This window comes from Ambystoma mexicanum, chromosome 2p, assembly GCF_040938575.1.
Source record: "Ambystoma mexicanum isolate Mex_15411 chromosome 2p, UKY_AmexF1_1, whole genome shotgun sequence".
Classification (NCBI taxonomy): Eukaryota; Metazoa; Chordata; class Amphibia; order Caudata; family Ambystomatidae; genus Ambystoma; species Ambystoma mexicanum.
In genome coordinates, this window is record NC_090923.1 from 89,529,496 (window position 1) to 89,556,103 (window position 26,608).

At 45.8% G+C, this 26,608-nt stretch overlaps 1 protein-coding gene across 3 annotated transcripts in view; it reads right to left on the reverse strand.

The window, feature by feature from the left end:
- ARIH2 (ariadne RBR E3 ubiquitin protein ligase 2) overlaps positions 1-26,608 on the reverse strand; it is a 676,612-nt gene that overhangs the window by 93,273 nt on the left and 556,731 nt on the right. For all 3 annotated transcript variants that reach the window (XM_069643320.1, XM_069643318.1, XM_069643319.1), the window contains one exon: positions 21,613-21,756. In XM_069643320.1, the coding sequence (XP_069499421.1) occupies positions 21,613-21,756 (144 nt within the window). The remainder of the gene's footprint in view (positions 1-21,612; positions 21,757-26,608) is intronic.

Here is a 26,608-nt window from a genome sequence, read left to right on the forward strand (position 1 = left end):
CGGAATATGTTAACTGTAAAGGTGAAAATGGGGCGGAATAAGAAAGGGCTCATAATCAACACGATATTACTAAGATAGTAAGAAAAATTTTAGAAGAGCAAAATAACAAGGAAAACAAAAAAAGTTCATCTGAACATACAAATCTTTATTTAGAAGAGAGAAATACACAAAAATCTTGTGAAAACTATGAAGTTGACAATGACTTTAGATCTGAAAAATCCAGCTAGGGCTGAACTGCCAAGTCTAATACTCACTACATTATTTCCTGAGGGTAGAAAGATAATCTTGAACTGCTCCTATATCATGTCTTTATTTGCGACGATCCCTGTGCTTGAGATGATATCCCATGCGGAAATTGTATTGGTAGATTTTATTCATAGAAAAAGATAAGACTATGTTCGATTGGTGATTCCATCAGCGCTAGTTAGAATGTTGTTGCTAAAAGAAGCCGAAACTTTGCAATGTAAAGGTTTTGACATACACCAATACATTTGTCTTGACTTTAAGCAAGGTAGCAATCATTCTAATCATGGGAGAGAAATACATTCTAACTCAGAAATAACCAAAGCGTCTGAAACAGCTGACGCATGCTCTGATAAGGTGGAATTGAGAGGCTTGACCCTTGCTTTAAAAAATGCAATTGAATCGTTGAAGACGTTGGCTAGGCCACTTTAGCGATAATGGTAAAGCCTCATAGCATCCTAGAATTCGAGAGGTCACTCTCAGTTGTTGTATAACACAGAAGTAACGGATTATTTGAGTAACTTTGATGTGGTTTTTATTCAAGAAACTTGGGGAATGACGCAATTGTCTTGGGAGAACTATTATACTTGGCAGATACCCACTGTAAAGGGCGAAAAAGGAAGACCAATGGGTGGCCTGCTCACTGCTTGTAAATTCACATTGGATCCGGTGAATATAAATGTATGGGCAGACCTAGAGGTTTTCTTAGCAGTTACTTGTAACATCAGATTAGGAGACACCCGTGTTAATGTATGTATCATTAATGTTTACTGGAACCCTCTTAAATACACTGAAACTCAACTGTTGAAAGAAATTAACAATGTAACAAATAAAATTGATGTATGGAGGGAATCCATGTCAAACAACTTTGTGCTAATAGCTGGGGACCTAAATGCAGATTGTAATCTTAATAAGGCTGAGATTGATGAGTTTTGTTATGGGACATAGATTCTGCTGATAATAAATCAAGACCCATGTCGACTAGTAACAATCGGAGAGGTGTGATTTGGATGAATTGTTTGGAAATTATGGGGTTAACCAAAATACATAATGACAAGCATACATGGCACGCTAGGGGTTATGGTTTGATAGTAGATTACCTTTTTGTAATTTATGGTTTGGAACGTTTTATGTCACAGTTAACAGTGGTAGAAATGCCTACAAGTGACCATAACTTACTTTCAATAGAAATTCCACATACTGAAAATTTAGAAAATTACGCAAGCTATGATGAAGAAATACTTACCAATATCACAGGCAGTAGGATACCATGGTCTTATACCAAAACTAAAAAATGTACTTCCGCATTGTATAAAGATTGGGGACATACGTCGACTGAAGATAAAGTAGAAAATCTGTCCGAAACTGGCTTTACTCATTATATAAATACGATTACACAGAAAATATGTATAAGCAAAGTAAGTAACATTAAGAAAAAAAGCACATATACATGTTTTTGATAACCAGACTTTAGTCAAGAAAAAAGAGCGGAGACAAGAAATTCGTAAGCTAAAAAATGGAATTGATTCAATATCAAAGAAAAATAAAAAAATTAAAAAGTTAAAACAAGCATATAAAAACTGGCTAATCGCTCGAAAGGTGAATAGAGATCAAACTGATGGCGAAAAAATTCTTGCAATAATAGAGCAAAGATACTTCTAACTTTTGCTTGTTGTTAAATGACACTTTGCTTACACAAAAAGAGATCCTTTTACGCAAATCAGCGAAGATATGTGGAAAAAACACTTTATAGCATTATATGAGGTATCTTGCGCTGAAAAACTATTGAAAACGAACATTACACAAAAAAATGAAATGGTTAAATGGGATCTGGACATTTCCTCAACCTATATATCTAAGATGATTGGGAAAGCTAAAAAGTCGGGTGCCCCCGGGCCAAATAATTTATTGAGTTTGATAATGAAAACTGATATTTACCTGTGGGGGCCCGAGGTCTGCTCCTGAAAGCTATAGGCCTACTGCAATATCTGACCCTGATTACAAGATCTTTACGTCTATTATATTAAAGGATTTGGATGACTGGATTAACAGCTGTAAGGCTCTTGATATTAAACAAATTGGTTTTAGGAAAAAGTTGGGCACAGATTGTGGTAGTCTTGTTCTGAAAAGTTTGCAATCTAAGGCTCTGAAAAAACAAGGTGCTACAATCTTTGTGGCAGCGATGGATCTCTCTAAAGCATTCGACCTGGTGGATCGACACACCTTATGGGAAATTTTAAGGGACCTATCGATCCCAGCACATCTTCTTGAAATGATTAGAGAGCTATACTCTAATACTAAAATCAAAATCAGACTTAATTCAGAAGGGAAGCCATCTTCCGAACAGCTAATTCCGAATGGTCTGAGACAAGGTTGTAAACCGGCTGCCACGTTATTCAACATTTATGTTTGTAAAGCTGGTAACGAAATGAAAGGTAAAGGTTTGATAGCACCCAAATTAGGTGGTATTACCATAGAATGGCTAGCTTATGCTGACGATTTTTTACTTTTGGATTGTACTAAGGTTGGTCTGCAGAGACTGATAAACGCTTTTGTACTTTTTATCTCCAGTATTCGTTTAAAAATCAATGCGGATAAAACAACTATTATGTGCCTAGGTAAGACTTGTAAAAATCAATCACGGTTATCCTGGTCTTGTCAAGGGAAAAAAAAAATCACCTGCCAAAAGTCTTTTAAATACTTAGGCTAGCATTTTTCAGGTAATGGCTCTCTGGCGATTGTGAAAAGACAGTTAAGAATGAAAGATGACATGATTCTAAGACAGATGCCTAAATTTGATGCAAAATTTGGGAGATTTACTGCTATACCACTAAAACAATTTTATACAATGTCATGTATTCCTAAATTGGTATATGGTATGGAATTCTATGAGCTGGAAAATACTGACTTGATGAAAAAATTAGAAAGTGTAATCTGGAAAGTGGTTTTATATTTCATTCCTATGAATATACCGATTGAAGTAATCAGATATGAATTTGGTATGCAGTCATTGAGATCCATTATTGTTTGGAAGAAAATGCTATTATGGAAAAAAATGTTCATTGACCAATACCAATTCACTATATACGTTAGCTGGAAAAGACTTAACTAATGTTTTTTGCATTAAATTGAAAGAATACATGGAATACATACTGGGGAATGCAGGTATATCATCAGAGATGCTAGCAAACAATCCTCTGAAAGTAAAAAACATTTGAAATGTAATGACTGGCACCAGACTCTTGATGCAGTGGCGCAATCTAAGACTGAGTCAAGCCTATTTGTGCTGGAAATTTAAACCCCGATTGGAGTTCTTCTTGGAAAAATATCCGTCACGAAATTTCAGAAACTCTTATGAGATTTCGCTTTGATGTTCTTAAAACTAATCATGTCTTAAAAAGATAAAAGATGAGTGGAGTTGGTGCAAGTATTGAAAAGAAGAAAGGGTGGAAGAAACTATGCTGCATCTTATTTTGTTATGTCCAGCATTATTGAAAGAATGAATACGATACTTTGAGCAATTTATAAGACACTTACATTGTGTAGATACAGATTTGTTATGGTTTCAGATTCGACATAATTCAACAGTCTTGAAATTAAGAATTATTGCCTTTTTAAAGAATTTCTGTGCAAATTTTAAACTCTTACATTAGGAAACTAAGATTTTAGAAAAATTTGATGATAATGTAATGTTGATCTTAAAATGTCTGTTTATGTCGTATTTATTGTGTTTTTCTATTATCATGTGATTTCTTTTTTGTAAAGGTTTAAACAAACCATATACAAATAAATAAATAAATAATAATAAACAGAGGCCATGGACTTAGTCTTTTTCCCTGAGGTTTAAAAACCTTCAGACTTCAAAAGTTCTCAAGGGCTTCGACCCCAACTGTTTCAGCATCGATAGACTCGACTTTGACAAATGGGTCGGAGAAGGAGTATCCCTTTGAGGCGCACGAGTGGCCTTCAAGGCCTTCGAATCCTTTGACCTACTGTCTGGGCGCATGGTCAATGGTTTTTACACACAAAACCCGGTCAGTGTTTCGCGCAATGGGGCGGGAGTCTCTAACGACTTCAACGAAGGGGCTGGCTTTGCCGCCTTGTCAAACACCTTTAACGTCTGTAGTGCGTGTGCGAAAAAGGAGCTAAAAGAACATGGCGCCGATGCTCGGCCATTTTGGACATTCACTTCCATTACTGCAAGGCAAGCCTACGTTTTCGTGGGCTCAGTAAGCAGACGTGCATTTCTGCAGCGGAGGCAAGGCCACATAATGATGTCAGCTGAACTTAATGTGGAGAATAGTTGTTGCATTGTCCGCCGAAGGACAAGTTAGGAAGGGAGTCGGAGCATACTGCAGGCGCAGTGATAAGGGGGTACTAGGAAAGAAGGCAAGGAGGAGAAGCTGGCTTTTTTCACTTCTAGCAGGAATTTTCCACTCTTGGCTCCTCATGCTTATTGTCTGCTCTTCAGCCGATGGCAGTCTGCTAACGTATGAGGGGCTGGGATTCCCCCATAAAGAGAAGAGGTATTCCTCTTGGAAGACGATAGAACTGGACCCCAGGGTGATGCAGTCTCGCTGACAGGGAGGATGCTCCACTCCAGAACCCGTTAGTATGAGCAATCTCTCTGCCTACCAGCTCTGGGACTAAGCAGTGTTGTGGTGGCCAAGATGAAGGTGTCTTCTGCAACCATACTAATGGTGAAGCTTTCTTTCGATGTTTATGTATAATTGACTATATGTTAAGTGTGTATGTATAGAGAGAATAAAGGGCTTTTAACAAGCCACGTGTTTCTTTATGACTAGTCTAAGTGTGATTCCTTGCCTATCTGAGTCCAAATGACTTGTTTTGTTAGGGTGTATGGGGAAATAGTTCTGAGGTCCTTGCATGTGCCCAAGAAAAAGCAAAACATCTGCCAGCAGAACCTCTCCAGTTCCACTTGACTAGCCCCCTTTTTAGGAAATCTTACCCGTTGCTCTTTGGGCGAGGAATCCGTAGAGGGCAATCTGGAGCAATGACTTTTCTCTGATCTCCTTGAAAATGACAAAGAGGACCGCCGAGATCTCAAACGCGTCTAACCTTTACTGTGCCTCTTGGCCCGGAGATGATATCTACCCCTTGGGCTTTTATCTTCAGACAACATTTTTGTGGGGGGTCACCGATGATGAACTTGGGGATCGATTGCCCAAAGCAAGTTTCTGCTTCCTCCTCTAACACTTTTCCAGTCAGACTGGCATGAGCCACAATCTTAGACGATGTGGCCCACACCCAGGCACATGCTTGATGAGGATTGGTTATGGACATCTTAGCCGAACACTCAGCATCTTTCTTGAAGCCCGTTTTTGAGGTTACGAGTAGCCATTTTTGTAGCAAACATAACTATGCAGTAAATAACCCAATGAGGCGAAGAACCGCTTCGAGCAGCTGTGCAGAAAACTGAGGCAACGGGCGTGGTACCATATATACCAGTGTCAACGTCATGCTCTAGGAGACGGAGGCTCTTGCGGGACACGAGGACGAGGCACAGCACCCTCTGCTGAAAAAAGTTTGAGCTGCAAGCAGGATATTGGAGTAAATCAAAGATGAGGAATACGTGGGATTCTGATTCAACACATCACGAATCCAGGTAAGTATCTACAAGCAAGACAGTACCTTTTCATGAAGAAAGAAGACCGTCACCAACGGGTCCACAGGTGCGGCGACAGCAGTTCTTGTTGAAAGTATTGGCCTGGCATCTGAAGACAGAACTTTTTGCAGGAGCGGACTGTTAGCTTCTTGCGGTGGCAGGCCCAGCAGATGATCATCACGATACTGGCATGTTGGGACTCGACACAGGCTTTGCTTCAGTCAGCAACTGTTGTCAGACGGCAGGCTTCTCTCAGTTTCTCGGTCCCCGATGTGAAAAGGTAGACGTCCCAGAGCGGGAAAGAGTCACTGTAAGTCCAGCAGGATGACCACGAAGTTCCAGCCAAAATCGCATTTCAGGAGACTATGCACAGTAGATTGGTCCAGGTCCCAGGGTGTTGGGGGAATTGCAGCCCAGGACGGTCGCAGCTCTTTGAGGCATATGATATAATATGGCATTTATAACGCGCCTATACACAGGTGTTTCTAGGCACGACGAGGCAAGGGAGGGGGACAGAGGGAAGACAGACAGCGATCCTACTAGGTCAGGTGTCATTCAGATAGCGCAAGTGCATGGGAAGGGGATGGGGGAGAAGTGCAGGGTGGGGAGGGGGAGAGGACAGTGCAGTACATGGGATAAGAAAATAAATAACAATGGGTAAAGTATGGCTAGCAGGTGGCAAGTGCAAGGGTAAGTGCAGAAAACAGGTGTCAAGTGCTGGTAGTGGGACTGTAGGGATACATAAAACTGTCCCCAAGTGCGGGGTTACCAGGAGGGCGGTGCAGGAGTGCGACTGGCGGGGAAGGGGACCTGGGCCCGAGATCAGAGGGTGGCCAGGCAACCAGTGCAAAGTCAGTGTCAGCCAGGAAGTCCGCAAGGGAGAGGAAGAGAAAAAGCAGAAGCAAAGAAAGGTTTTGAGGTGCTCCCGGAACCGAAGATGATTCTCCTCAAGTTTCAGGGAGGCTGTTCCAGAGGGAAGCCCCAGCTGAAGAAAGATCTACCACCAACTCGTTGCTTGGAGAAGTGACTGACCCTGAGGGAGTTTGGGGCAGATGAGCAAAGAGCTCGAGAAGGAAGGAATTGAGGAAGAGGGAGTTGAAGGTATTGAGGCCCCAGGAGGCCTTGTGGACGATGCAGAGGGTTTTGAACCTAATCCTCGCAGCCACAGGGAGCCAGTGCAGAGATTTGAGTCCTGGTGAGATACGATCCCTGGGCTTGAGGCAAAGGACAAGTCTAGCAGTCCTGTTCTGGATGAGTTGCAGAGGGCGGAGAGTAGAGGCAGGCAGATTTAGATAGAGGTTACAGTAGTCCAGCTTCGAGAGAACCAGGGCTCTGGAGAGTGAGCTTCTGGGGGAAGGAGAGGAAAGGAAGGATACCTTTGAGGAGGTGCAGCTGGTAGTGCGACTTCTTAGAAACGTCAGAAATGTGAGGAGAGAAGGAGAGTGTGGAGTCGAAGATAACCCTGAGGTTTTTTGCGTTGCAGGTAGGAGCAGGAAGAGGGCCAACAGAGGCCGGCCAGAGAGTTGCAGGGAAGGAGGGAGTGGGTGTGCCGATGAGTAGAATCTCGGTCTTACTGGCATTAAGGCAGAGATCGTTGGCGGCACACCACTCCTGGATAGTAGACAGTCAGAGATGAGGGAAGTAGAGGAGGAGGCCGAGGGTAGCCTGAAGATGAGCTGGGTGTCATCCGCATAACACAAAGTTGGGGCAGAGTGCGGCGATGCGGTGGGAAAGGAGTGCGAGGTATTGGTTGAATGGCCAGGGAGAGAGGTTAGACACAGGTAGAGAAAAAGATAGCGGAGACGAAGGACCCAAGATGGAACTGAGAGGGTCGGTCGCAGTGGAAAGAAGTCAGCCATGGTTGGATGGTTCAGAAAGCAGGTGGTCTCGAGACTGGTTAGGCCCACCAGTCCAGGGGAGGAAGATGCCCGGTCTGGATCTTCCCTGTTGAGCAAAAGAGGAGTTTGGAGCAGCAGCGGTCACTCAGCAGTCACTGGCGGTGGCTGCAGACGTCATTTGTTCCATGGGTAGAAATCTTGTGTTCTGCTCCAGGATGCTCGCCTTTATGCAGGAGCGTAGCCAATCAGCAGTCAGAACTGGAATAAAGCAGACTTACTTGAGGACAAATGCCAGCAGAGTGCGGGTGCACTCCAAGCTTCCTGTCCTCCCATACACGCTAGCGCCCTCGTGCGGGCTTCACAATGGGTGCTTGGCAAAGACAAGAGTGAGATGAACCTCCCCCACCAGGGTCGGACTGAGACAAGAAATCGGCCCAAACACCCAAAAAAAGTGGCCCACTCCTCACCTCACGACCCTTGACCTCTGATGACATCACCGGAAGTGCTATTATTTGACCCCTGCCCCAAAGTGACATCCCGGAAAGCGTTGAAACACGACGTTTCACCCCTTCACAAAAAAGGAAGTAGCATCAAATAGCATTGTTCCCAAGTACACTGCAAAAAATATGGTTATGATTTCACTAATGTGATATACATTTCATACAAGAATGGATCACTGTATGTATCACTAATATCTGTGTGTGTAGTTCCATATTGTCAAATTACTGTGAATGTAAGCAGACGTCAAAGGCCAAATGACACTATGTTGTTGTATAGCACTTCCGCTTCAGCTATTTATTATAGAAAAAATATGCATACAATATCACCCAACCTGTGTTGGTACTAATTTATCGACCTAAGAAGGATGAAAGGCTGGGATGGCCTTGCTGGGATTCGAACCTGCAGATCATACACACACATCGCAGCAGCAAGCGGTCAACCCACTGAGCGATCATATCGGTATAGTAAAATGAGCAAGTAAATGTAGTGGATACCATTAACAGGTAACTGAGATTTAACAGCAGACCAGTTAAATTCATCTGCAGGTCTGGTGCAAAGTTGGTCGCTTGTCAAGGCTGCATGCATCTACTTTCAGGCTTCAGAGGTTGAAAAAATAGGGAAATCAGCACCCTCACAGGACATCCCATACTTTGAGCACTCGTTACCCCATACATTCAAACAACCATCCTGACCAGCATGCCAAAAGATAGATGGGAAAGATACACATTACAACAAAGCATTCATTGTGGCACAATGAAGTCAATGTCCACTTGATGTGCTATGGCAATTATTTGTACACTGTACAGAAGTTGTTAGGCACAAGGATTTTGTCAAGTGACCGAGGATACTGAGATGGAATGTCTTGTGATAATCGTAACAGAGAATGGCAGAAAAAAACATGCTATTACTGCTACTTGCGAAAGGCAAAATACATAGTCCGAAATGGATGCTTAGTCTACTGTCAAATTGGTTGTTTATCACTAATCCATATTTATCACTAACACAACAGCACAGCAATTCCAGGGGGCCCCATGCCCCCTGGAGTGGCAGCACGGTGACAGCCGGCAGCAGCTCCGGCCCCTCAACTTTGCATGCTGCAGCAGCATGTGAATGATGCATGCGCCATAATTTATGCATTATTTATCATGCATGCAAATAAATCATGAAAGCAAGGTAACATGTGCTACCTTGCTTTGATGAATTATGCCGTTGTAGGTATTTTTCCCCCCAAAAAATATATGGGATACATTACTCACCGTAATCGTATTTCTGATGCTTGTATCTGCTTAGATTCACATGCTGCGCATAGGCCGACATCTAGTGGAAGCTGCAGAGTATTACAGTTTGTTTTTCGAAACTCGAAAAGGGGTGTCGAACTAGGGCGTGCCAGTAATACTATCCCTAGTGTGATGTCCACTGTACCCATGATCCCTCACGCATGTAGGACCCTCAGATTGTATTTTTTCTGACATGGAGTAGCGTGAATACAAAGTATCCAAGCAGATAGATAAGACTACAAGCATCCATGCGCCTTCTCTCAGAGGGGAGGAAGGGCAGGCGCATGTGAATCTAAGCAGATACAAGCATCAGAAATACGATTATGGTGAGTAATGTATCCCTTCTGAGGTTTGTGGAATCTACTTAGATAACATTCTGTGCATAGATTAGCGAGCAGTGTTAGGAGGTGGGATGTGAGAAGGGTCATGAGCGAATGTCTTAGAACCGCTTGTCCCACTTGAGTATCTTTCTTGGGATGAGTGTCAATGCAGTAGTGCTGAGTAAAAGTGTGAATAGAGCTCCATGTAGCTGCTTTGCAAATGGTGCCAAAGGGTACATTTGCAATGAAAGCCAGAGTGGCCCCCGTGCCTCTTGTAGAGTGGCCCCTTAGCGTAAAAGGCAGAGTTTTATCTGAAAGGGAGTAACAGCTGGATACATTTGACTATCCATTTCGTGATTGCACCTTTAGAGATCTCCTTCTCTGCCTGTAGCTAGGGAGACGAACAGTTGATCTGTCTTCCTTAGCGGTCTGTTCTTGTCTACGTAGTAGAGGACCCCTCTTCGCACATCTAGTGTGTGTAGTTTCACCTCAGCAGAGCTTTTGGGTTCTTAGAAGAAGGCCGGTAGCTCAATGGACTGGTTAACATGGAATTTGGAAATTAACTTAGGTGAGAACCTAGGGTGAGTTCGTAGAATCAGTTTATCCTTATGAACAGTAGAGAAAGGATCCTGCACTGACAGAGCCTGAATTTCACTGACCCTTCTTATGGATGTAACGGCTACTAAGAAGGCAGTCTTATAAGTCAGGTGTTTGAGGCTAGCTTTATGCATGGGTTCAAAGGGGGGTCCTGTCAGTTTAGCAAGCACCACATTAGGGTCCCACCCTGGTGGTGGGTTAGAAATTGGAGGGCGGAGTCTCTTCACCCCTTCCATAAAGGCTTTGACAACTGGCACCTTCCACCATGACACCTTGTTATGGGAGGTGGTGTAGGCCGACAGCGCCACCAGGTGTACCTGGAGTGAATTAAATACCAACCCTGCGTCCAGTAAGTGGAGCATGTAGGTGACAATCTTGGAAGGAGTGCAATCAACTGGGTTGATTTGTTTATTCTGGCACCAAATAACACATCTTTTCCATTTATCAAAGTAACAGTGCCTTGTGTTAGGTTTCCTTGATTCTTTTAAGAAATCCATACATATCTGTGGTAAATTGAGATGGCCAAAATCTATGACTTCAGGAGCCATGCTGCCAAGTTCATCGAGTTGAGTTGAGGATGCACGGTTTGTCCTCCGTGCTGGGAGAGTAGGTTGTACCAGCACGGGAGTCTGATGGGTTTGCACACTACCAGTTTGTGCAGGTGCGGGAACGACAGTTGCCTCGCCCAGCAACCAGGATGAGCGTCATAGATTCCCTGTGTATCTTGTTGACCACCTTCCTCATTAGAGGGGTTGGTGGAAAAGTGTAGACAAACCTCCCTGACCAATTCATCCATAGAGCATTCCCCTTGAAGCCTGGCTGGGGGAACCTGGATGCGAATCCTGGGCATTGTCCGTTTTCGCTTGTGGCGAATAGCTCTATAGTGAGGAAACCCCACTGTGAGAAGAGGTCTCCTACGACTTCTTCGCGATGACACCATTCGTGTTCTTCTAGGAGGGGATCTCTGCTCAAAGCGTCCGCTGGTGAATTGAGATCACCTAGAACATGTTGAGACGACAGGTAAATGATCCGTCTGAGTGCCCATAACCACATTTTCTGGGCAAACCTGGACAGATTAGGCAAACGAGTGCCCCCCTGTTTATGTAAAATATTGCGGTCGTGCTGTCCGTTAGGATCTGCACTGACAGGTTTGATAGGTGGCGTTCGAACGCTCAAAGCGCTCTGAAGACCGCTAGAAACTCTAGCAGGTTGATGTGATTCTTGGCCACTGTGAGACCAGAGGCCATGAGCTGTGTGGTGAAGGAGGTGTGCTCCCCACCCCGACAGGGACGCGTCCGTAGTGACTACGGCCTGTATTTCTGGATCGTAAAAGGGTTTCCCCTTTGACAGGTTCTCTCTTTTCCACCAGCGAATACTCTGTACTAGTGTTGGCGAAATGAAAACTAGATCGTCCCACTGACCACTTGCCTGAGACCACTGTTTTGCCAACCATTCCTGCATGGGTCGCATGCGCAGGCGTGCATGGGGAACCAGGTAAATACATGACGCCATCATGCCTAGCAAACACATTGCTTTGCTTATCTGACGACCGGACTGATAGAGGAATTTGCAGTAACAGGTTCTGAATTCTTTCCTCTGATGGAAAGGCGTCTTTCCTCTGATGTTGAAGTCTTGGTGACTTCAACATCCACTTGGATGCTTCCTGTTCCCCCACGGGACTCTTTTGTGACCTCTGCGACTCTCTCACTCTCTATTCTCCCGTCTGGACCTACTCACTCTGCAGGGCACACTCGATGCTCTGATCTCTTCCGACCTTCCCCTCTCCGTCCCTCTCTCCACTCCTCTCTCCTGGAGTGATCACTTTCTCCTATCCTCCCACCTCACCCTCCCTACCCCACAAGCAAAGCCACCCTCATCACTGCCACCCACCTTCTCGGTCATCCGACCCATGAAGAGCGTGTCAGTTGAGGCTTTTGCTGCCACCTTCTCGCCCCCACCTCCCCCTTCGGCTGACTCACACCCTGACACAGCCCTCTCCATGCTCCACTCTGCTATATCTGATACTCTTGATATCCTTGCCCCTGTCATGAGAATCCACCTGAAGCCCAAAGCCAAATGTAACTCCTGGTATGACTCAGATCTCGTCACCCTTAAACGCAAGTGCAGGGTGGCAGAGAGGAAATGGCGTGCTTCATGTTCATCCTCTGACAAACTGGCCTGCCGCCTGCTCCAAAGGCAATACTGTCTCTCCGTTCTCACCAAGAAGAGAGCCCTTATCCAAGCCCGCATCTCTGCGGCATCTAACAACTCGGCCGAACTCTTTAAAATCTGCAAGGAGCTTGCCAACCCTGCTGCTGCCTCTACCTTTAGTTTAGTTTATTTGTAAAGCGCATCCGAACCCTCAGGTAACTGGGCGGATAATCATGTGTACAGCAGAGTTACATATCGTTACACGAGCATCATAGTACAACAGACAGAGCATACATTAGTCCAGGCTCTGAATGTTTTCCAACAAGAGTAGAATATACCGAGAAAAGTATGTACAGAGAGTATGCAAGAAAGAAAAAAAGTTACAGTGGCTAATGCGGACTGGGTTACAGGTTGGTCCTGAATAGGCTGTAGGTGGAGTAAACATTACTACAGGTGGAGAGCGGCGGCTAGCCAGGTCATGTCGGTGAGAGTCTGGCTGTTTAGGCTAGTAGCCATGATTTTACCATGGCTCTGAATGGCCAGAATGCAGCTTCCGATCTAATTGTAGTGGGGAGGGTGTTCCAACATTGTGCTGCAAGCACTGGAAAACTGGAGCCCCCTGCTGTTTTTAGGTTATAATTAGGGATCTTTAGTTGGTGTAGGTAAGGTGTTCTTTTGGGTCTAAAGGGGCAGTGTCTAGAGAATTTGTCAGAAAGGTAACGTGGGGCAGTATGTGATAGGCACTTGTGGGTGATGACCAGTGTTCTTAGCTTAATTCTGTCACGGATCGGGAGCCAGTGGACTTCTTTTCTAACCGTGGATATGTGCGCCTTGCGCGGGAGGTTGAGGGCACATCTTAGTGCATTATTTTGCAGGATCTGGAGTCTGTTCAAGTTTTTATTGGTAGTGCCTAAGTAGAGTGTTGCAATAGTCTAATTTAGACAATATCAGCGCTCTAGATAGGGTTAGGCAGCTAGAGGTGGTGAGGAAAGGCCTACAGGCATTGATCAATTTATTGGTGTATGAGGTAGCTGAGATGGTAGAGTTTATTTGTTTCTTTAGTGATAGGGTAGAATTGAGGTATAGACCTAATGTTTGAACCTCTTTGGAGACTTTTATGATGTTGCCATCAATGGTAAAGGATTGGTACCTTTGGTCCAGTTTGTTGAGGCGAGCCTGGGAGCCTACGATAAGCAATTCTGTTTTATCGTCGTTAAGGCAAAGACTGTGTGTGGCCATCCAGACTTGGATTTCTAAATAGATATCATTAAGCTTTGCAGCATCTTCTTCATAGCTACCAGTGAGCGTGATGAGGACGTGGGTGTCATCTGCATAATTAGTGTAGCTTACACCCAGATCGTCAAGACGGTCAAGTAGGAGCTTCGTGAAGATGTTGTAAAGTGTGGGAGAAATGCAGGAGCCTTGCGGCACTCCACATGTGATTGGGATAGGGTCTGCAGCCGCAGTGGGGGGCGAAGACTCTAGTCGTCCTGTCAGACAGGAATGACTGGATCCACTTAGTGGCATTCTGAGAGAATGCAGCAGCCGAGGAGAGGTGTTGAGTGAGGATCTGGTGGCCAACCAGATCAAAGGCAGCCGAGAGATCCAACAAGAGCAAGATGGCCAGTTTGCCCTGGTCTTTGATGTCATCCATTTGGATTTTTAGATCCAAGAGGGCAGTTTCAGTCCCGTGCCTTGGTCTGAAGCCGGATTGTCGCAGGCCTAGGAGGTTGTTTTCTTCCAAATGTTGTATTTGGAGATAGGCTACCCTGTCCAAGATTTTGAGAAGAAATGGGACTGTGGTGATGGGCCTGTAATTTGTGGGGATGTTGGGATCTAGGTTAGGTTTTTTGAGCAGGGGTAGGACCCACGCTTATTTAAGGTTCTTGGGGACCACCGAGTTTTTGAAGGAGGAGTTGATCAGAGAGGTGATGAGGGGCTAACTCATTAGCACCATCTTTGATGACGGATGCTGGGCAAATGTCACCTTTGCAGTTGGATGGTTTGAGGCTGGCGATTATCTTGATTACTTCCTCTTCTGTGACTGGTGAGAAGTGGAAAGATGGGCAGATAGGGGTAGTGTGGTTAGTTTTGCTGCTGGGGTTCTGCTTGAAGGCAAGGCTAGTTTTTTTTGCTTCCATCTTGGTTTGTAGGAGGGCAATTTTGTTAGCGAGGGCGAGCTGGATATTGTTACACCAAGCCTTGTCTTTGATGCAGTCCTCTGTAGGGGGCAGTGGTGATTCAAGTTCTCTTAGTATAGAGAAGAGTTCTTTGGTGCCAGATTTGGCATTTTGTATTCTCAAGTTGTAGGTCTCTTTCTTAGCATTTAAGATGACGGATTTGTAGGTGGAGGCAGCTGAAGCAAATTTGTCTTTAGTGGAGAGAGAAGGGGCTTTTCTCCAGATAGTTTCTGCAGTTCTTTTAATATTACGGAGAGCTTTTAATTCTGCTGAGAACCATTTGTTGGAGTGGGCAATAGGTTTGGCTTTTCGTTGTTTGAGAGGAGCCATCTGGTTGAGGGCTAGTTCTAAAGTATTGTTATATAGGTCTACTATGGCTGCTGGGTTGTTTTTTTGCGTGGGTAGATTAGCTTTACTGATAGGCGCGAGAAGAGGTTTAAGGTTCTCTATAGTGATGTTGCGGTTGTTTCTGGAGATTATTTGAGGTAACTTTGTGGGTCGTGTGGGAGATGGTAAGGATCTAGGTAAAGAGAAGGTAATAAAATGATGGTCAGTCCAAGCACAGGGAGTGATGTCAGTCAGTGAGAGGTTGCAGTTGACATCTGCAAGCCAATCCAAGGATCTTCCTTTTGTATGTGTAGGTTGATTAATGTGTTGGGTGAAGCATAGATGAGTAATCGCGTCATTAAGGGAGGTGGCTTGGTTGTCATTGGGGTCATTGAGTCCCAAGTTGAAATCTCCCAGAATGATGATTTGGGATTTCGGTTTCAAATTGGTAGTGAGTAGGAGAGAGATATCCTCTTCAAAGGTGGAGGGGGGTCCTGGGGGTCTGTATATAATATGGAGCAGGTTGGTTTGTGTGTCAGATAATGGGAGTTTGACGGATAAAAGTTCGGCTGAAGGTAGGGTTGTGCTGGTTACTTCTCTGATGTTTAGGGTGGATTTTGCAATAATTGCTATACCTCCGCCTATTGATGATGTTGTTGTTGTCTGGAGTGGCTAGAGCTATTGTGGGACCGGCTGCTGGGTGGAGCCATGTCTCTGTGATGGCGATAAAGCCTAGGTGGTTAGTGGAAATAATGTCGGCAACATCAGTAGCGTGGGCAACCAGTGAGCGAGCGTTGATGAGGGCTCCCTTGATAGAGGTCTGTGGAGGGTTCGTTTTCGTGTGTGGTTCGAGTGCGGTATAGTAGGGTTGTGACTAGGTAAGAGTTCAGAAAGTGAGGTAGGCTGCTTGGGGTTCGTAGTCTGATTGGTGAGCATTCTAGTGAGCTTTGTGACAAGATTAGTACGATAGCTGAGTCTATCGTTTCTATCTTTCCTGTCCCCTCCCAGGCCCTCTGCACTGCACTGGCCTCTCACTTCATCTCTAAAACACAGGACATCCTGTCCTCACTCCCATCCTATCACCTCCCTCCCTCTCTTCCCGGCTCTTCCTCTGGCCCTTCTACAGCCACCCCTCCTCCCTCCTTCTCTGCCTTTCCCCTTTTTTCTGCCGACGAGGTTTCCAGACAAGTCCGATCTATGAAAGTCTCGTCTAAACAGGTTCACCCCTGTTCCTCCAAAACTATCAAGGACCACATCGACTCCCTGGCTCCAGCCCTGGCTGACTTTTGCAACCACTCCTTCGCCTCTGGAGTCTTCCCATCCCCCCTTAAGCACTCCCTTGCGCACCCTCTTCTTAAGAAACCCTCTTCTGACCCCTCCTGCCCGGCTAACTTTCGCCCAATCTCCATCACTCCCTTCCTGGGCAAGCTCCTGGAGAAACTGGCCATCTCCCAGCTTAACCTCATATATCAAATCAATCTGGCTTCCGAGCCGCCAGAAGCACAGAAACTGCTCTCCTGAACATCCGTGAGGACCTGCTCTTGAATCTCGACTCCAACACTCCATGTGTTCTCATCTTGCTCGATCTCTCTTCTGCCTTTGACACTGTCAACCATGCCATTCTGCTCAACCGTCTCCGTGATAACCTGGGTATCACTGGTCAGGCTCTGGTGTGGCTGACCTCTTTCCTCTCCAATCGACCCTCCCAGGTCCAACTGGGGTCCTTCCTCTCTGACATCTTTTTCTCCACCTGTGGTGTCCCCCAGGGATCTAATCTTTCCCCCTGGCTGTTCAACCAGTATCTGGCACTCCTTGCCCACCGCATCGCCGCTCTCTGCCCCAATTTTCAGTGCTATGCGGACGATACCCAGCTCATTTTCAGGCTACCCTCGGCCTCCTCCTCTCCTTCCCTCATCTCTGACTGTCTGTCTGCTATCCAGGAATGGTGTGCCGCCAATGACCTCTGCCTTAATGCCAGTAAGACTGAGATTCTACTCATCGGCACTCCCACCCCGTTCTTCCCTGCAGCTCTCTGGCCGGCCTCTCTTGGCCCTCTTCCTGCTCCTACCTGCAAGGCAAAAAACCTCGGGGTTTTCTTCGACTCCACACTCTCCTTCTCTCCTCATATATCTGACGTCTCTAAAAAAATCACACTACCAACTGCACCTCCTCAGAGGTATTCTTCCCTTCCTCTCCTTCCCCCAGAAGCTCACTGTCTCCTGAGCCCTGGTTCTCTCAAAGCTGGACTACTGTAACAGCCTCTATCTTAATCTGCCTGCCTCCACTCTCCGCCCTCTGCAACTCATCCAGAACAGAACTGCGAGACTTGTCCTTGGCCTCAAGCCGAGGGACCGTATCTCTCCAGGACTGAAATCTCTATACTGGCTTCCAGTGGCTGCGAGGATAAAGTTCAAAACCCTCTGCATTGTCCACAAGGCCTTCTGGGGCCTGGGGCCTAAATACCTTCAACTCTCTCTTCCTAAATATCTTCCTTCCCGAGCCCTTCGCTCATCTGTCTCCAACTCCCTCAGGGTCAGCCGCTTCTCGAAGCTACGAGCTGGGGGTAGATCTCTCTCCACGGCAGGGGCCTCCCTCTGGAACAGCCTTCCTGCCTCCCTGAAACTTGAGGAGAACCATCTCCGGTTCCGGAAGCACCTCAAAACCTTCCTCTTTGCTTCTGCTTTCTCTCTCCCTCTCCCCTGCTAATTCTTCGCTGAAACTGCACTGAATCTGCAACTGGGCCACTCTCACCGACCCCGGTCCTGGGCCCAGCCACTCTCCACTTGCACTGCCTCCCTGGCAACCTCTGCACTGCGGGACTGTCTCTGTATCCCTACAGCCCCCCCTTCCCAGCACTTGTCTGCACTTACCTTGCACTTGCCACTAGCTGGCCCTCTTTATTTATTGATTTTATTCTTCTTACCTTGTACTGCACTCCCCCCACCACCCCCTCCCCTTCCCCTTTCTCCCATCCCCTGCACTTGCGCGATCTGAATGACACCTGGCCTATAAGGATCGTTGTCTGTCTTCCCCTTGTTCCCCCCTCCCTGCCTCGTCAACCGCTCTGAGTGATTGAAAGAGGAGGTCGATAGTTCTTTGAATGTTGGATCTGCAAATTATGGGGGTTTCCCCTGTGATGAGCCAGTCGTTCAGGTAAGGGTACACTGGGATTGCCTCCCTGCGTAGGTGCGCTGCCAGTACCTTGGTGAATACCCTTGGAGCCGAGGCTATACCGAAAGGCAGTACCTTTTTTATCTGGTAGTGCTGGCTGTCTACCTAAAAACGCAAGAACCTTCTGTGCGCTGGGAACATGGAAATATGAAAATAGGCATCTTTCATATCCAATGTTGCCATGTAATCCCCTTTTTTAGTATGGGGATTACCTCTTGGAGTGTAGTCATGCGAAACTCTTGAGGTTTGACATACATAGTAAGTCTAATACTGGGCGCATTGTTAGATTTTTTTTTGGCACAAGGAAGTAAGTTGAATAAATACCCTTGTTTACCTGGTTGCCCGGGACGAGTTCTATCGCGTCCTTTGCAAGAAGAATGACAATTTCCTCGAGGAGGATTCTTTGGTGTGCTCCAAGGAGTGGATTTTCTGTCTTTGAGGATGGTCGCGTGGGGGTTCCAACAGTTCGATACAGTGTCCCTGGACACTGGACAGCACCCATCTGTCCGAAGTGATCCCTTCCCATGCGTGGGTGAAAGTGGAAATGCACCCCCCTATTGGGGATGCATGGGAAGGGACCCGGAGCGGAATATCACTGTTTGTTGGGGGGCGTAGCGCCTCTACCTGGGCTGCCTCTTTTGACCTATGGCAAAACCCTGGGTAGGCTGTTGGTTGCCTCCCCACGATGCTCCTTGCTCTTGAAAGTAATTAGACCCTCTGAGAATTTTGGCCGCGAGAGCAACGAAAATTATTATTCCCTCGTTGGTTTGTGGGTTTATTAGTTAGTTGTCCAAGGGAATTTAGGGTATCATATTCGTCCTTTGCTGTTTTGAGCGCCTCTTCCACCGCTTTTCCAAACAAGACATTTGGTTCCACCGGTATGTCGATGAGGGTGGCTTGGGTCTCGGGTTTAAACCCCGACTGCCTCAGCCAAGCGTGTCTCTTGATGACTGTGATGAGCCGGCCTGCATGGTCTGCTGCGTCAAAGGTAGCCTTGAGAATGGATCCGGACACCGAACTTCCTTCCGAAGCAATCTAAGCCAACTGGCCCTTTAGAGGTTCAGGTGTGGAGGCAATGAAGGCAGCTACCTGTTCACGTTGGTGACAGTTGTAACTTGCCAGCAGAGTGGTAGTATTAGCAATTCTTGCCTGGTAAGCGGAAGTGGAGAGCACTTTCCTTCCTAGCCCATATATCTTTTTGCTCTCCTCGTCTGGGGGAGCTACGGAAGATGCTAGAGGTGTCCCCGCCCTCTTCCTGGTGGTTGTAACCACTAATGAGTCGGGTTTAGGCTGACTCCTTATGTAAAGTGGGTCGGAGAGGGCGGCCCTGAATAATTTCTCTATTCTTGGGTTAACTGTCGGGGTAAGATTAGGGGTGAGCAGAGAGGGGTCAATTCTGCGTTGAATAGACTTCAGAATTGGTATGGCTTGGGCAATGGATTTTCTATCCTCCATAATTTGCTCTGCAAAGTCCCTCTCTTCTTGAGCCCCCTGAGTGTCTATCTGAAAGTGGGCTGCAGCTTTAGTTAAGACCTCGTTCAGTAAAGGCTGATTATCCACAGGTGAGTCATTCACTGGTGGGTTCTTGGGAATAGAGGAGTCGAGACTATAGGCCTCTGCCTAGTCTTCCTCCTCCTCATCCTGGTCCTCATAGTCTCCATAATAGTCGACTCCTGCCTGGTCGTCCAGTCTATCTTTGGATCCTCACCATAATGTGGTAAGGTTCAATAGTGAATGGGTCTGAAATCAGGCCCTGAACTGGCGTCTCAGTACGGGTTCTCTTAGTAGGAGGTTGAGGATCTTTGGATACTGAAGGAGTAGAGGTAGCAGGGGTATTCTGATAGCTCAGGAAGTAATCAGGGTTTTTCTTGTATAGGTTTGCCATAAAAGCCATTCTCCTCATCACTCTGTCGATGTCTTACGAGCTCCATTCTTTGGAACTGGGAATGACCACCTCCTTCTGTGGTTCCTCTTCTATTCCCATATCCTGGGGAGTGGGAGGGACAACTTTAGGCCTAGTGACAGGGTCAGGCCTAGTGACAGGGTCAGCGGTCTTGGTCCTTAGGAAGACAGATTACAGGTGTTATGCTTATCTACCCAAGAGAACTTACGGTTGCACTTGGGGCAGAATTTAAATGGAGTACTCTCCATATGTTAATATCTGGCAGCGGGCGAGTGTATGTAGGAAAATAAACGAGTGCAAGTATGTCCACCCCCCACTCTCCCTACTTGCAGGGCCGAGGCCAGAGGCCTTCCGAGGCCCAAAGTCCATTGTGCAGTCTTAACGGCTGTTCGTTCTCCAGTACCAGCGTTGATCTTCGGAGTCACGGCGTGGGATTTGAGGAACGGGATTTGAGGTTAATTTATGATAAGTGGCTGAAAGCCAGGGAACTCTGCAACTATGCTTCCGACAAGTATAGAATAGAAATTCTACTCAGTCTTCTTATGCTAAATCCTGTCTAGAAGCACGTCCAAGCCTACCAATGGTAAGTATCTGCACCATTCAAACAGGGGACCACTGTGGATTTCACTCATGGCCCATAACCAGACTCTCTGGCACCACAGATGTGGAGTGGGACCAGACAATCCCCTTCCACTTCCTGGACACAGGCATCACTAGCCCGAGAATGCAGCAGCTTTCACTAGCAAGTGCATGACTTTATATGGGATTTTCTGACTTGAGAAGGCCAGAAGGCGGCTAGACAATATGGCCAAAGCACAAGCGTAAAATCTCGTGGCCCGGCCATTTTAGGCCACTAACCACGTTTAGTAGCCATACGCGGTAAACACGAATGTGCACACTAAAAATAAAGAAAAATTGTAACCAAAAATGGCAAGTGTAAAAGACTAAGGTGGTAGTATCCCCATTGCACTGCATTGTAAGATGCTGTGTGCACTGTTAAAAAGTTACAAAAAAAGGTAAAGGGTAAAAAGACAAAAATGGGTACATAGTTTCCCAGTACTGATAGTCTGACGGACTGATTGGTTTCCGCATGACAAAATGAGCATAGGGCCAGTGAAGTGAATTTGAAGGCTTCACACATCCCTGTAAAAAGTCAGGACAGATTAAAAAACAAAAGCAAAACGTTTGGGGGACCATAGAAGGATGGAGGGAAAGTTGCTAAAAATAGAAATCTTACTTAACACAAAGCAAGTCAAAAAACACTAAAATGGTAAATATTTCTGGAGAACGCATCCAATATTGAGAGCACATTAGCTACAACACGAAGCAACCATTCTAAAAGTGAAGGTGAAAATTGCAACTTTGTATTACAGCTGGCACACTGCAATGCCGGTTACTGTTTCAGACAAAGTGTCCTCTTGACCAACCAGGTGTGAACTAGGCAGGTGAAGAGCTGGACTGCCTTAAAAGAAACCTACTTTTGCAAGCAGCCTTGCAGCATTTTGTAGGTACTGCCAATCAATCCATGTCCCCAGATTATTCATGACCCGCTCTTGTATCTTCTCTTGAATTCGCTGGTATGTCTGTGCCTCCAGCTGCAAACTCTTATTATGGTTTTCCCACTGTAAATAGAAAATAAAACATGCTTAATGGTTACCAAAAATGACAGTTTAAAAAAAGAGCACCAAGGCAGGTGTTATATCCGTTCTTAAGTCCATGCTTAGCAAAGCCATTCAACTGAGACAGTACAAGCCTCCACTCTTAGTACGAGACTGTAGCACCAGAGTATGGGGTAACAGAGCAGCCAGGCTCATTTTAGGAGGGAAAGAGGGCTGTAGCAAATTATATAGAACCTGTAGTATACACCAAGGATTAAATAGAAACACAACCAGAAGTATTATACAAAATAAAGGTTCATTATAAATACAAGTAGACCAAGTTAAGTCTTGGTGTAAGTACTGGCCATAGAGTCAAACACATTACAAAAAGACACCACAATGCTTGAAGGTACGCAGATCAAAGCAAAAACCTTGTTCAGAATACTAACAGCAATTCTAGGGAAGTCAGACCGTATCAAAGCACATTTAGTATAAAACACACCTATTCATGGGGAGTAAACCCATACATTAATTTCTGATTACTTTCAGTAATAGAAGGGTAGTAGACCCTGTCAGTTATGTAGTGAGACTCAGCAAAGAAATCACTTAGTAAACCAACCTGCAAGTATACCTTTCTGAATAGTGGAATACTCATTCAAGGAAAAGTACAAACCTTTAACTATTATTCAGGATAACACGTAGTTATAGTAGGTGAGCAAGACCTTTTGGTGTAATATACAATTACAGTTGCTTTTCAGCTCAGTGGAACAACTTTTTAACTTATTTTAGGATGGCCCAAGGCAGAACAGTAAAACCCATATACCTTTTAAAGGAGCTACCAGCAACTTAAAGGAAGGTGTAAAGCTCAGACTGTTTTTAGAATCTGTATAGAACAGACCAGTGAAAGCTAAACCCAGTTGGTGAACTTGCACACTAATATTCTGAAAGAAATATTTAAGTGAAGCCAACAGCATTACTTTTAGGGAAGAGGCACAACCGATTTACAGGTGCGTAAAATAAGCTTACATATACTTTTCAGAATGGCGAAACACATTCAAGGTAAGAACATTTGCAACTGCTCACTCTCAGAGTTACAGTTACTAACCAACTCTTTTACAAGTAAATACATGTTTAATAACTTTTCTAGGCAATAGGCCCAATCCTTAGAAAGTATTTTCCTTATTCTTGGCGCTTGAGTGTTCTCAGTGGCAGAAAGGGGGTCTTCTAGGTACCTAGTGTCTAACAGGCCGTTCTGGATAGGCACAGAAGTAGCGAAAGTCAGAGTTCCTAAGTAAGACTGTTAAAACAGGTATTATACTTTAGAGAGGTGGAAAGGATCCAGGGACTTCTGAGACACCCTAGGAGGAACCCATCAGTGAGCCTGGGTGAACCAGTTGAGAGGACTCCCAATCACAAGACACAATCCAAAGCTATACAGAAATCACACATGCTTAAAAGTAAGCAAATGCCCCAGTTTTAGGGAGATTTATCATTTTTATGCTTCATCCCCTCTCCTAATAAGAATACCCAGGACATTTGGCTGTATCTCTTTCTTTAAACCTGAATGAGTGGAGTCTTGTTCCACCAATTCATTCTTGTCTGACGTTTGGCTTCTAGTCTTTGTATATTACCTGCTCCCTAGCTCTTAAAGGCATCTGTATGTTTCAATTGCAGAACACAGCTCCTTATGTGCAGTGTTGCTAGGGACCCTTGGGGTCCTACTTTAAGATTATCCTATAAGTAAATACGTTTAAGGATAGAGAGGTAGATAGTATCTCTCACACAACTTTATAGTCTGAGAGACTGGCACACACCACTTTATGTGGAGTGCCAAAGGGATGCCTAGTATTGCGCCTCTGCCCCTCTGCGCGCCAGTCTCTCTGCGCGCCAGTCTCTCTGCGCGCCAGTCTCTGAGCAGGACTAGCTCCCACAGATGGCCTGGCTGTCCTCGTTGGACCGCCAAACGTCCCCTTCTATAAAATGCTGAGAGAGTCTGCAGAGGATTGTGTGCTGGAACTGTATAAAGGTGAGGCTACAGGAGTGAAAAGCAAGTCAACCACTGAAAGCTGCCTGCAGACCTTTTGCAACACTGAAGCGACCACTGCTGTCCTGATCCCGTTCTCTGTGCGACAGAGGAGCTTCGAAAGAGGGCGACTCCTTCCCTTTGGCTGGTGGGAATAACCAGTCCCAAGAAGCACTTTGAATTGAGGCTCTGAGGTCCTACGAGTTTCCAGAGTTGCAGAACCCCAATACCAGGAAACCTGCTGCCTATTTCGAGTGCATCATCGCGGAAAAGCCGAATCCATCCAAATCTCTGCTGAGCCCTCAAGGACACTCCCCTCATCAGAGTGCAGGACTGCAGAAAGCAAAGAAGATTGACCGGGCGATTCAAGTCTTTTGTTGCTAGTTCAGAAAAGGCGCCAACACCGCAAACCAAGAAGTTGTTGAAAGTCGAGCCACAGGTCCTCCCTCGAGACTGCTGCTGAGAGATCCCTGTCCATTGTCCTGCCTTCTGTCATCAGACCAAGGACTCCAGAGGTCGGACCCAAAGCTGCAACATCGTGGAGCATCCAGCATAAACCTTTTCATCTAACTAAGGTACTGTGGGGAAAAAGGTATTGCTTACCTGATTCCAGAGCCTTGGGGTGCACGCAGAGCTCTCCAGGGCAACACCCTTTTACCTCCAACTGAAGACGCGGCTTGTATCCGTTTAGAGAGTCATTTCTCAGGGTATCCAACATTGGTTAAGCCTTCTTGTGTCTTTCTTCTTGCTTAGAGACTAGAAAGTATCCTCAAGAACTTTTGATTTCTTCTGCTTTGCAAGACTTTAAACCCGATACAAGCTACCTTTTTACGAGGGTTGCATTTTTTACTTTAAAGGACATCCTATACTACAAACCTGCCTCTAGAACCTGAAGCTCTACTAGGATAACACTAACCAACTGTTTTCCTCCCCAAAAGTCACTATCTTATATGTGTATGCAGACTAAATACAATTATCCCATTATATTTTATGGGTGCACGGTATTACCAATATAACTGTCAAACTCCTGTAACAATTGTATGCGTTCAGCAACTACCAACTAAGAAGTGCCTATTTGCAAGTATTGAAAGGTTTACTTATGTGTGATATTTAATGTGCTAAGCATTTAACAATGACTTGTGTAAATATAATAAATATATATTTTAATATACTTTTAAGTGTAAGTGTTTCTTTGATGTACCTTACGAGCTGGGTTCAGCGAACTTACCAACAGCTCACAAATACCTCTTAAGATAATCCTGACTGCTCTGCCACTCTAAGGTCCTGAGTTAGTAGAGACTGATAATAAAACTTGGGGATCTACAAACCACTGGAATAACTTACTAAAATGTTTAGGAAAACTCCCCTAAGACCCAGCCAACACATACCTTAGTACGGAAGAAGAGTTTGCATCAAGAAGACATCAGGATCGCCCGTTAAAAACCAGGTTGATGGATTCCTTTGTCATGAAGACTGAAGGACTTTTGGAGCAGGGATTACAGGGAAGGCTTTATGCAAGAGTCACTTGGAGTTGTTGGGGGCTTGGGAGCCTCTGGGGTTGGACCCCCGACCTCTCCCTTTACCCCGGCGCTGGCCTCTTTGGCTGTACTGCCCACTATTGGACTGGTAATTGGTGGCAGGGTACTGTTGTTGTTGACTTTGTTGTTGTTGGCGTTGGCCACGAAAAAAGCGTTTGTTGCCATAGCCGCGTCTGGTAGTGGGCTTAGAGATTTGGTCAAGAGTCCTGATAGTATCGAACTCTTTTTTTAGCCATCTCTAGAGCTTCATCCACCGCTTTTCCGAAGAAGTTAGAGTCTTCCACACGTTTATTTATTAAAGACGCCTGTGTCTCCGGTTTAAACCCTGGGTTGCGCAGCCATACATGGCGTTTTAGGAGTATTCCCTGCACCAGGGAACGTCCCGCTGTTTCTGCCGCGTCCAGAGAGTTTTTTACAATGCTCTGGTTCACCTGGGTCCCTTCGCCAATAGTTGAAAGCAGGCGTGTACGTAATGGCTCTGGTGCTTCCTCGGCGTCCTTGCGCAGTTTGGCCCACTGCGCGTCTGCATAGCTAGCAAGCAAAGAGTTGTTCGCAATTCTTGCTGAGAAGGCAGCCGAGGAAGTTACTCTTTTAGCAAGGGCATATAGCCTCTTGCCCTCCTTGTCAGGGGGTGCCTCACTGGTGGAAATTGGTACCCCTGCCCTCTTTCTAGTATTAGATACTACCAGGGAATCCGGAATGGAATGTCCCCTAATGTAGAGCGGGTCTGAGGGTGAAGGAGTGAAAAGTTTTTCAATTCTTGGATTGACCCCTCTGATCAATGCGGGAGTGGACAGCGAAGGGATGATTCTTCTCTTCACTGAAGCGAGGAGGGGAATGATCTGGCTGACCGGGGGTTTCTCTTTAATTACTCTTTCCACGAAGTCTAATTCTGGAGAGAGCTCCCCAGTGTCCAGTTCGAAATGTGCTGCTGCTCTGCGCAACAGGGCATTGAAAGTGGGCTGATCGTCAATTGGAGACGTGTTCCTAACCGGTGAATTGTCCGGAGGATTTAGGTTTAGGACATCAGTGTCGGAATATACTGATGGGGTTTGCCAGGGGTGCGAAGGTCCTTCTTCTGGGTTTACTCCGAAGCCTTCTCCTATAATGTCTGGCCTGTCTTCCAGACCTTCTTCCTGGTACTGTCCCTCTTCATCGTCCATAAAATCCTCCTCCTCCTCCAAGTATTGTTCCTCCCCAGTGAGGTCGTACACATCATGGAAGTCTGAGGCTGTGTCCTGCTGGGGATTGACTAGCCTCGGATTTTTGGCCTTGGGGTCCTCCTGAGGCCCTTCTCTAGTTCTTTTGGGAGTTT